This window comes from Sander lucioperca, chromosome 13 (genome assembly GCF_008315115.2).
Source record: "Sander lucioperca isolate FBNREF2018 chromosome 13, SLUC_FBN_1.2, whole genome shotgun sequence".
In the NCBI taxonomy this organism is placed as follows: Eukaryota; Metazoa; Chordata; class Actinopteri; order Perciformes; family Percidae; genus Sander; species Sander lucioperca.
Genome location: NC_050185.1, coordinates 26,390,730 through 26,402,408, shown reverse-complemented (window position 1 = coordinate 26,402,408; position 11,679 = coordinate 26,390,730). Strand labels below are relative to the sequence as shown.

Here is an 11,679-nt window from a genome sequence, read left to right as displayed (position 1 = left end):
GTTTAACATTAAAAAAAAATCTTTTGAATTAGTTAATAAATAGACAGTGGAACACATGTATCCTTTGACTGGCACAATATTTAATTCCAAAAGACTAGTTTAAAAATTATATAAACAAGTTTTTGTGCAAGAGGTTTTTTTTATTTCCAAATGGACATTAAGACCCCTGGTTGTTCAGTTGCCTTTTTTCTCTTGTTGGGTTAGCAAAGGTCCTTTTTGGGTAACACAGCAGCAGTTTTGAACCTCCTCAGAGTCCTCCTGATGGACTCTCGGAGCTCCTTGTTCCTTAGACTGTAGATCATCGGGTTTAGGAAAGGAGTCAGAGCGGAGAACAGCACAGACACAAAGATACGTTCCTAAAACAAAATTAGATATAGTTAAAACAAACTTTTTTGAACACACACAAGGTTCACTGAGGATATTTGGCATTTCTCCACAATCTGGGCAGCTCCTGGTGTTAAAGGAACACGCCGATTGTGGAGAAATGCCACTTTGAAAAATTAACAATTTCAGATTTCCATGAAATCGCCAAATGGTCATGTTGTATCAACATGATTCCTCCTATTTGTGGTGAACATCAGACTTTCTGTAGAGGGCCTTTCAACATTTTGGTTGACAAGGTATTTTGAAGACCAAATTTATATTTAATTTGCTCTGGATATTTATCACCATTGGGATGAATCGAAGGTGTCAGGGCAGAGTACTAAACAGTCTCAGTGCTGCACACCTAAAAGAAATAAAATGCGTTGGTCAGTCTGTTTGTCCAACAATTTCGGAGCATTCATGACCATTTCAGGTTTTCCAAAAATACTTGCTACAACATTCATGGACTCCAAACAACAATGAATCTACTTGAGTGATAATATTTGGTGACACCCTGATCGTTTCACAAAATGCTCCCTCAATCAACGATTTGGTTGACAGGTTACTTTGAAAGCCAAATGGTCAGATTCCAGAGCAATTCCCTGTGAATATTCGTGGTTACCAGAGGATCAATCCTAAAGTTTTGGTGATCTCCTGATTTGTCCTCTATCTAATATGTATTTCCTGCTAGCAGGGGGGCATAAGAATGGCTACCTGTCTACGGACAAATTTGTTATTAAAAAAGCAAAACCTAATAATGCAAATGCACCGACATCCACCACCAGTGCAGAGAGTTTTTGTTTAGGCCTAGGCTACTAGACAGGTGGCATTGATTCTTAATTTCCCACGAAGCTGATCGCAGTTACATGTCAGGTAAACTTTTCATCTCCAATCCTATCTGTATTTGTGAGAAGTGGTGCTGTCCTGAGTTGAAAGATAGCCAACTTTACGGCTTTATTATCGAGTTAATAGGCGTGTGTGTTTGTGAAAGGTTCTGAAATACAAACATTTTTTGACTACTTTTTTTTTAAAAGGGCGTGCGAAAACATAACGAATTAGTGGAACTAAAGTTGAGTTTCTCAAGCTGCAGCCCCAAAGATATAACATGATCCTACAAGCTCCTTGTTAGTCTTGTTTAAAGTACTAATGCTGACTACATGAATTTAAATGTCATATTTTTGGTGAACATATGTGAGACATGTACTAAAACAAAGACAAAGGTACCTCATACCTCTGGTGAAAAGCGTCCCACCCGGTACGAGATGTAAACAAATGAGGCAGAGCTGTAAAAGATGGACACCACAGTCAGGTGGGCTGCACACGTCCCGAAGGCCTTCAGCCTCTGAGCGACACCCATCCTCGATATGGAAACACCAATCAGGACATAGGATGTGAGGATGAGGACTCCTGTGGTCAGTAGCGCCAGTATGGCAAAGAAAATGGATACAATGTTATCTATCTTGGTGTCACCGCAGACCAGCCGCCTTACAGATGACAGGTCGCACCAGGCATGTATTACTACATTTGGGCCGCAGTAAGACCGCTGCCAGGTCATAGAGGTGGCTGGTAGCGTGCAGAAGGTGCCGAAGCACCAGGCTCCTGTGATGAGGAGCAGCCGGACGGTCCGAGTCATGACAGCAGTGTAGTGCAGAGGGTTGCAGATGGCCACGTAGCGATCGTACGCCATGACAGTCAGGATGGCAACTTCGGTAACTGAAAGCTTAAAGAAGAAATGCATCTGAACGAAGCAGGCCAGTACGGAAATGGTATTCACATCTGTCAGGAGGCCGGAGAGCATTTTGGGGATGGTGGTGGTGGTGTAGACGATGTCCACAAAGGCGAGGTTGTAAAGGAAGAAATACATGGGAGTGTTGAGCTTTGGATCAGTCAATGCCTGCATGAGAAAAAACATTGGCAGCGATTATGAAACAAATTACATTTTAGAACACTGAAGAAATTGCCATAACTAGATACAGGGCTATGTTTTTGTACCACAAAAATGATCATGCTGTTTCCTCCCAAGATGGCGATGTAACCCAGAAGCAGGATGACAAAAATGATAATCTTTTTCTCGCCAAGGCCGGCGAAGCCCTGAATGATGAAGAAAGTGACGCCATCAGGCTCCCAAGTGCCGTTGACAAAGCTGGATCTGTGATTGTTCGACAAAAGAGGGTGTGAATCTGGAGACAGAGTGATGAAAGAAAGCCATAAGTGATTAATAACCAATTGGAAACCAGAAGACAGAGGGGTGTTATAGTTCATATTTCCATCACCATTATTCATACAGATGTAGAAACAGATTGAGTTGCACTAAATATAAAAACACCAGGCCAATAAACACATTCATAAAAAATATCAAATACATTCATAAAGTTAACCAGTTGCTCAATATTTACCTCTGTGTCCTATTGATTATTTCTGTTACATATCTGTAGTACATTATTAATACCACTTGTTATCAAAATAATAGGAAAACATTTGTAATCAAAGTATTTCATTTGTTTTCCTACAATATCCACTAGCAGCTGAAGCATGATTAAATACTTGCACCGTTCTGTTTAGGCAATCTAAGCTCTTGGTTGAAGGGATAGTTCGGATATACAATGTCAACAAAACTGATCCATATATGACAAAGTCTCACGGTCTGTAGGACATCTGTATGAAAGCCAGCATGAATTGATGTGAATTCATCACAAAATCTGAAGGTTTAGATGCTACTTTCACTCTCAAGTTAAGTAGGTTTTAAGATCTAACACCTCAAACATGCTGATTAAGAATCATTTATTTACCATATTAAATGAACTAATAAGACACATAAATGTAGTTTACAGCTCCGACATTGTACGATAAGTGCAGGTAATCATTTTTCTAATAAAGTTGTGAGTGAAAATAATGTGTTATTGCCTTCAATCATTGACAAACAAAGTCCTGAACAAGATCTGCTTGCAAGGGATAACAAATTCAGACTAACTCCTTGCATCTTTGCAACTCTAACATTATTACACCATCACATCATCTTCTATGAAATTACATTTATTTTCTATTGTTTTCTAAAATATTTCTGTAACTTTTTAATATATGATGACAACACTGTGAAGTTTGATTGCACTGGACATCATCACAACAGTATATCACACAATGAGCAACACATTATGAAAAGCACAGAAACGTTTACAGACCTCTGGGGCTTTTAGGTGAAATATCAAACGGCAAAAGCTCCATCTCTCCTCAGCAGACAGACAGAACAAATTTGCTGTCAAGAGACAACAAGTGCAGAATAATTACACTGCAAAAATGAAAAGCTTTGTATGTGACTTTATCTGTGACAAGCTCAAAACAGTACATCTTCCTATTTTCCTTTTTAACACACCTGGACATGGATCATAAGTAAGATATCATCATCTTACCTGAAGATGTTGTGCTGCTCCGTCAGGTTTAGTCAGATGTAAGCAGAACTTCATCCAAGTCTACTTTCTGCCTTTTCAAGAGCAACTGACCTTTTTTCTAAATATAATGGAGATTTTGGTGAGAGCAAACACCATTAATTACACAAAGTGACATCAGATCCCATTCATTAAAAACATAAATTGTACACAGGATAGCAAAGAATACCAAAGGGACCTATTTTAAGTTACCTCTGTGGTTTTAAACAAGCCCCTGAAAAGAAACATAATTATCCTTGTTGCTAAGGTAATAACTGTGCCTCTGTTTTAATCTCCTAATTAAAGATTAACTATTGAAGCTATTACTTTAATTGCTAGTGTGGCGTGTGTGTGTGTGTGTGTGTGTGTGTGTGTGTGTGTGTGTGTGTGTGTGTGTGTTTTTAATTGTGAATAGTTGTAGTAGTTGCTTCTTTGGGGCACAAGTTGGACAGCACCAGTTGGTCTGAGTCACAACTTTGAGATTCCTCAAAGTTTCAGAGTAAATAAATGGTAAAAAATAAAAGACAATAAATTAGTCTATTTGACCAAGTGACAAACCTCAAAAACAGGAGGAGCAATGTGGATTCCTTCCTCGCTGTGGACCAGTGGACCATCTCTTCACCCTTGCAAGCTTTCTGAAGGGGTCATGGGAGTTTGCCGATCCAGTCTACATGTGCACTGAAAAAAGTCTAACATTGCTGTTGTTCATTTAATATGTATTTTCTCATTGAAATAGCTGAAAATTATTACTTTTTTCATTTAAAGTAAACGTTCTAGTTTATGTTTATGGTTGAATCCATTTTCTTTATATGGATACAATATAAATTGGCAGCGGGACATTAAACTGAATTTATTCATTTGATCAGAGCATTTTTATTAGATCTGTTGAAATTCTCGAGAAGCCAAACCCACAACACGCGTTCGTCCAATCAGCTGCCGGTCAGGGGCGTGGAACATCAACCATGGATGTATGACGTCGCGACACCACACTTCAGTCGTGTCGGACAAATGGATCTTTACCGTAAGGCTCACACCTGAATTATAAAATGTATGTCCCGGTAAATTCACCATGGGTACTGCATGATGTCTTAGGAGTTGTGCTACTATTCACAGCTCCATGATTTGTCTTCTGATGACATCAATAGTCTCGTTTCGGGTGTTCAGCTGAAGCAGACTGTTTCTCTTCATACATTTGAAACAGATGTTCAATGTTATCAATTTATTAAACAATAAATATAAATGTGTTCTAAAGGAAAGTGTTCTGAGTAGTCATTGATCAAAATGTATTAAAATCAGTTTTTTCAAATTTGATTTACTATACGTTTGAAATAATGACAACTGTTAGTTTTTTATTTGAGACAACCTAAAATAATTAATTTACTCGGATGTATAAATAATTAGTTTGACCCAACCTTTAAAAAGTGGTTGCTTGGAGTTAAACTTTTCAGGTTAAACTAAATTAAATTATTTACTTTTGAGTCAATGTCAGCTATTTGACATTGTGAGTATGTTGACGACGTTTCATTTCCAGGATTGTTCAGGTGCCGCCGGAAATTCCGCCGGATGTCCCTCATTTAGGCCGAATATCCGTCACCTTCCTCTTTCTTTGTGGTGGCGTTCTAAACTGGATTCATGAGGACTACGGTTAACTGCTCCTCAGATCTCTGCAGGGTAAATCCAGACACATTCTCACTCCCATCGCGTAAAATACGGACGCTTGGTCAGGTGCCTTTGGCGTTGTTATTGACGCTAAAAGTCTCCTTTAGCATCATTTCTAAACACGCTTTATCTAAATGCTGGGTCGGGACTATTGGCGTCACTTTTGACGCAGTTAGGTTTAGGAAAAGTTTGTGGGTGTGCTTATAAAAGGTACATTTCCGTGACACGCGGGACAAGAACAGGACATTTGGGTTTAGGTAAAGACAAACAGGACAGTTGGGGTTAGGAAAAGAAAAACGAGACAGTTGGGTTTAGGAAAAGATGGTGGGTGGGGTTATAAAATGCACGTTTCAGTGACACGCCAGACAAGAACCCCGGTCTCCTGTGTTGTTTGACCCATCCACCACTAAAACCAGCCTCCCCACGCGGAATCTCGGGTTTTCATACTACTCGCTACCGTTGTGGCTCTTAATACTCCGTCATCTTCAAGCGCTGCGTAACTGCTGCACTGCTCCGTGCGTTCAACACACACGCTGAAGAGGGGTTTTTGCATCGTATCTGACTCTGACAGCCAATGACCAAGTGTCTATATTTTACCAGGTGGGAGTGAGAGCGGGTTGTAGCTAGCTAGACTATCACATGTTCCACCAAAACAGATGTAGTAATATTCACTATCAACAGGGTAAATAACCCATGACTTAAGTTTTATAAGCTGCCGATCCGAAAAACTGAGGTCTTATGTAGGGTGAACAGACGTCCCGGTTTGACCGGGACCGTCCCGATTCTGAGTTGTGTGTCCCAACCACTATGCAATTGTCCCGGTTGTTAGCGATTACATAGCCGACGTGGTCTTATAGCCCAATCATTAACTAAACCCATGTAGAAAGAAGCGTCCAGCGTATGATTTTAACAATGTGTGTGTGTGTGTGTGCCAGTCAATCGTAGCGGTCTGCGTCTGCATAATCTGTGCAGCCAGAGTTATAATGTATATTTGTAAACATTGTTACAATGCCTCTTCTTATCTTTCTCGTTTTAACCAGTCCCTCTAGGTCCGCTGGCAAGTCAGCAGCCGAGCGCTGTGTGGAAATGTTCGCGCATTTCAGGGAGATTTTATTCAAAAATGTAGGTCTCCTTTGTCAGTTCGCCATGTGTCTAACGGGCACAAATGCTTCCGTTGAGCGGATCTTTTCGCTAACAACACTTTACGGTAAGGGTACATGAATTATCATGAATTCATGCATGAATTAATTGATGCAGGCTATGTATTATTATGCATTATGTAATCAATGATTTATGTGTTACTGTATTCCTTAATATCTAATGAATCATCAGGAATTGACGTGTTCATAGTCTGTCGTTTGTGACCTCATACATGAACAACACAACTAAATCATTAGGTACGTGGGCACATCATTATGAATTATGATTTATTAAGCGCGATCATGATTATTTTTCTGCAAAAAAATGTGGTCATCACTGCGCAAATTCTGATTTGAACACAACTTGTGCATAATGATGTACCCACCTTACCTAATGCTTTAGTTGATGTGTTGTTCATGCATGAGCATGAGGTCATGAATGAGAGGCTATGAACTCATGTCAATTCCTGATGATTCATAAGATATAAAGAAATGTGCAAATCATGAATTAATTCATGCATGAATTCATAATTCATGTACCCTTAGCGTAAAGTGTTACCATAACTTTAGTTCAAGCCTGTGGCAGCTGTTCCAAATAATTTGTTTAGTGCCATGCAATGAAAAATACCTTTTCACAAAGTTTTTCACAAGTTCAGTGGGTGCATTTTCCAAAAGACTGTTTTAATTCTGAAAAATAAAGTTGGTTCCACACGAAACTCACTCAATGTCTTTTAGTATTTTTTCTTAGATATGTAGGCTACATACCAAGAAAATTCATGAATATAGCGATCGGCTGCCAATCACCTACGTATAACCCCGGGCAAGCTGAGGGTTGGCAGCCTGGCGAGAGGGGGCGGACCCCCTGGGATATAGTCAGCGGGTAGAGGAAGTTCTGTCTCTTGGAGTTCCGTTTTAGGCTAACTACACATCTCTAAGTTAAGCTAACCCACTTAACATCGGACATAATGTTAGCTTACTGTCAGGATCCCATAGTATTCACATTCTCTCTGCTGATTCCTCACATCTGTAATAATAATAATAATAATAATAATAATACATTTTATATACAATGCACTTTACATTTGAAACAAATCTCAAAGTGCTACAGGGTAAAATATCCACTTTTGTCTTCATAAAAGATCAGTTTTTCCGGTTCGGCAGCTTAAGTCATGGGTTATGAACCCTGTTGGTAGTGAATATCACCACACAGCAGCTTATGGGCATTTTTCTGTTGTTTGCTAGCAGAGCACAAGTGACGAGGAGGAAACCTTCACGCAATACAAGTCAACGGAGAGCAGCGTTATTTTCCCCCCCGGTGGGCGTGGCTTTCGCTCTGTCTCTATGTGAGTCACTGACTACGTTTACATGCACATAATATTCCAGTTTTTGCTCTTATTCTGAAAAAGACGATAGTCCGACCAAGCTGTTTACACAGCTAATGAAAGTGAACAATCCACTAATATTCACGCATACATGCAGCCATGCAACATAAAAGTTTACCAGCGGTGGAGGACTTGTTGGAGCGTGTGAACGCAGCATCCCTCTTTCATTCCCTCAACCAGCTTCTTGAAAAGGTCGCCTCATATCCAAAAATCTCTTGATAGCCAAGTCTTTGATAATGTTTAAAAGTAGCTGTGTTTCTCGTTCTTATAAGTTCTGCAGCCTTGCAAACTGTTGGCTGGTTGGTTTGTGTACAGAAACCATAGCAACGTACAGAGCTGACCGTACGCCGTAAACAGGCAAGAGGCCGTAAATTGCAGTAAAAACCCAAATTGAGACGCATTTTCTGAATGCGCTGTATACCTGTCCAAAGAATGCCTCTAAAACCTGAATAATACCGAATAATATTCTGAATATCCAACCAGAAAATGCTGTTTACATTTCCTGAATCAGATGTTATAATACAATTTCAGTTTTGTATAGTAAGTGAATTGTTTGCTTTGTTAAATATATCATAAACGGATAACATATGTTTAACATGTGGTTAAAGTTATACCTTTGCCTAAATATATTCATGGAGTCTTGCACACTTGATTATGTATTTTCAAGGCATACTGTTTCTGCCTTCCCTGCTCTACCTGTAAAGCACTTTTGGGTTAAGTGTTGTTCGTTTAAATGTGCTATACAAATTAAATGACTTGACTTGACTTCACTATGTTATATATATATATATATATATATATATATATATATATATATATATATGAATGCTAGAATAAAGATCAAACTCTAAAATATTAATCTCAACTTCATGATTTTGATTATTGTATTTACAGTTTTACCAAACAAGCCTTCTTTATGCAAGTAAATAACAGGAAATAAGTCACATTTTGGAAAAGCTTTAACATTCAAACTAAATATCTGAAAATACAGAATAAACTTGGTTTTACAATGTTCATCTTTCACAGTTTCTAAGTTAATCGTTACCACTGGGGTAGAAAATTCAAAGCAGGGAAGATACCTAAAAGTAAATTTAAGTCCCTTTCACACATGCACGGCAAACCTGAACATATCTGACATTACCTGGAGAAATCGTATGTGAGAACGCTTCCAGGGTCTTTAATGGCATAAACACAAGCCTAGAGGATAGGAGTGCGTAAAATCTCACATCCATCACAAAGTGACACAAAAAGTGCACATCTAGTGTCCGCCTTTCTCTCCTTTTACATTTCATTCTTTGAATAAACAGCTTCTCTTTTGAATCAAATGCCACATGTAACATTCCTACTTTTTGTAGGGTTAATGGTTTGGGTCAATATTTGTGACTCAGGTTATCATCATAGATTGTTCACTGTTAAATTCATCAATTGTTGACTTCAAATGTTACTTCACACAGCTGAAAATAAAGAAAAGAACATAATTTTACAGTTTTCATGTTTGAAAAAAGAAAAAAAAACTCTAGATTTAAAGTGATGCTATAACTCTTTTCAGGTGGAATAGTTTTGACAAACACTTGAGTATTTCTTGGGATTGCAGCCCATAGATAACAGGGTTGAGGCTGCCGGGAACAATGTTAAAGAGAATGGCTGTAATCTTCCTGTACTCTGGGAACTGGGGGAAGCGATGAAGGGCGATGGGGATCAGCCCAGTGACAAGCATGATCAGATACAGGCACAGATGAGTGCTGCAGGTCTTCAAGGCTTTACTGTTCAAAGATTTGCTGTTATTAGTCAGACAGGCTGCTGTGATTTTAGAATATGTGAGAATTATACTGCAAATAGAGGACGAGAGCAGGACGACAGTGAAAGTGAGGCCATAGACGTTATTGATGAACACATCCTCACAGGAGAGTTTAAAGAGCGAGGGATTATCACAGAAAGGGTTTGTGATCAGAGTCCTGCATCGGTTCAGCCGTATGGTCAGACCAAGCAGAATGGCCACCAAAACAAAGGACACTCCCCAGGCAGAAACTGTCAGCTTGATCACCATTTTGCTGTTCATTATTGTAGCATATCGCAGGGGATTACAGATGGCCACATATCTGTCAAAGGCCATAATCATCAGCACTGTGTGTGCGTTGGTGCCGAACATATGTGTGGTAAAAGCTTGCATCAGACACTCATAGTAGTGAATAAGGCGCTCAGAGGGGGGCACCAGGATGTCTGCGAGCACCCGTGGAACCAGGAGAGAGTTTCCCATGACGTCATTTATTGACAGGTTACAGAAGAGGAGATACATCGGCTGATGGAGGCTTCTATCCGTCCATATCAAGATCACGATGCCCACGTTGGCAATTAAGATGAACACATAGGCCAAGAGCAGAAATAAGAAGACAGGGTACTTGTTAGTGTTGGTGACCATTAACCCCTCGAGCTGAAGAGTGAGGCTGTTGTATGTATAGTTTTCCATCTGAGCTATACAGAAATAAAATGAGAGAGAGAGAGAGTGAGAGAGAGAGCGAGGGAGAGAGAGAGAGAGAGAGAGAGAGAGAGAGAGAGGGGGGAAATGATTAATTATATACTTTACATACTGCAATAAAACAAACTGGTAAAAATGTAAATTGTACAACAAAAGTAAAACACACACCGCTATGAAAACAATATTCTTGAGCAATATGAAGCCGCTTTTTACCCTTTCAGTCACAACAGTAGATGTAAAAAAGGACTCAAAGGCTTTACATGAGTGGAAAAAAGATAGAAAAACACGCTATTACATGTAAAAATGTACCAAAGTAAGAATAAAACAGGTAGTAGCACTAAAAGTGTACTCAAAAGCAAAGCAAAGGTAGTGAAGATCAAACTCTTGTAAAATTGTAAATTACTGATGCAGAAATAATGGTAAAAGAAAAAACGCAACAGCAATATCAAGTTCCACAACACTTTAGCCCCGTACTGATACAGAAATTACTTTTCTCTATCATTGTAATCTTTACATTTAGCTGCACTAGAATCCAGTTGGCACCAGTGAAACACCAAACAGGTGAAAAAAGAGATTACATATGTATATAACGTTCATACATTTGTTTGATCTCCCACCTTCTTATTTAAATTAGTTTACCACCCAAAGCATTTCACATTTGTGCCATTAAAAGTGAACTCCTCAAACAAAATGTTCATTTACATGTAGATGCCTTGCAAACATAACATCTTCAAAGCCAACTCTGATAATTCTGTTCATACATGAAATGTGAAAATTGCCTCATTTTAAACCCCCTTCCCTGTAACAATTTAAGAAAACCAACAATACGAACCTTTCTGTCCAGCACAACAGTCTTCTGGCCTTCTCTACAGGCAGTCTTTAAGTTTTATAAGCATTATTTCATCTGGGAAAACCCTGATCATTACCTAAGAAGCATTACGTAATCTTCATGGGATTAATGAAAACTGTCAACAAGCTTGTTAGGTAGAAGTTCATTATAAACTTATTGTGTTTTGCTATATTATAATTTTAGATGTTGGAATTAGAGCCCTGCACGGGCCAAAAACTCCAGCCCTAACCCTCTCTCTGACGCGCGCGCTCTTTGATGTGCTCTCTCTCTCTCTGATGCGCGCTCTCTGATGCACGCTGTCTCTGCTACACACGCAAAAACACACATGTCACAGGCTACTAAGAGGTAAACTTTTATTATAGGCCTGAAACATCATGCCCAAAAATAT

The 11,679-nt window shown here is 39.1% G+C and overlaps 2 protein-coding genes across 2 annotated transcripts; both read right to left on the bottom strand.

The window, feature by feature from the left end:
• Window positions 1-200: 200 nt before the first annotated feature.
• Window positions 201-3,203, bottom strand: LOC116060371 (olfactory receptor 1052-like). The gene is made up of 4 exons (XM_031313907.1): window positions 3,193-3,203; window positions 2,356-2,512; window positions 1,595-2,257; window positions 201-356 (listed from the first exon to the last, which is right to left on the bottom strand). Exons 1-4 carry the CDS (start codon window positions 3,201-3,203, stop codon window positions 201-203), a joined length of 987 nt encoding a protein of 328 aa, XP_031169767.1.
• Window positions 3,204-9,487: 6,284 nt separating this feature from the next.
• On the bottom strand, window positions 9,488-10,435 carry LOC116060370 (putative olfactory receptor 52L2). Its single transcript, XM_031313906.2, has one exon. The coding sequence runs from the start codon at window positions 10,430-10,432 to the stop codon at window positions 9,488-9,490; it is 945 nt and encodes a 314-aa protein (XP_031169766.2). The 5' UTR covers window positions 10,433-10,435.
• Window positions 10,436-11,679: the final 1,244 nt, after the last annotated feature.

Excerpts from the sequence above, each read along its gene's own strand:
- LOC116060371 (XM_031313907.1), bottom strand. Across the intron at positions 2,258-2,355 it reads ACAGCATGATCATTTTTGTG|GCATTGACTGATCCAAAGCT; the intron begins GTACAAAAACAT and ends TTTCTCATGCAG. Across the intron at positions 357-1,594 it reads TGGGACGCTTTTCACCAGAG|GAACGTATCTTTGTGTCTGT; the intron begins GTATGAGGTACC and ends ATTTTGTTTTAG.
- LOC116060370 (XM_031313906.2), bottom strand. The coding sequence starts at position 10,432 with ATGGAAAACTATACATACAACAGCCTCACTCTTCAGCTCGAGGGGTTA.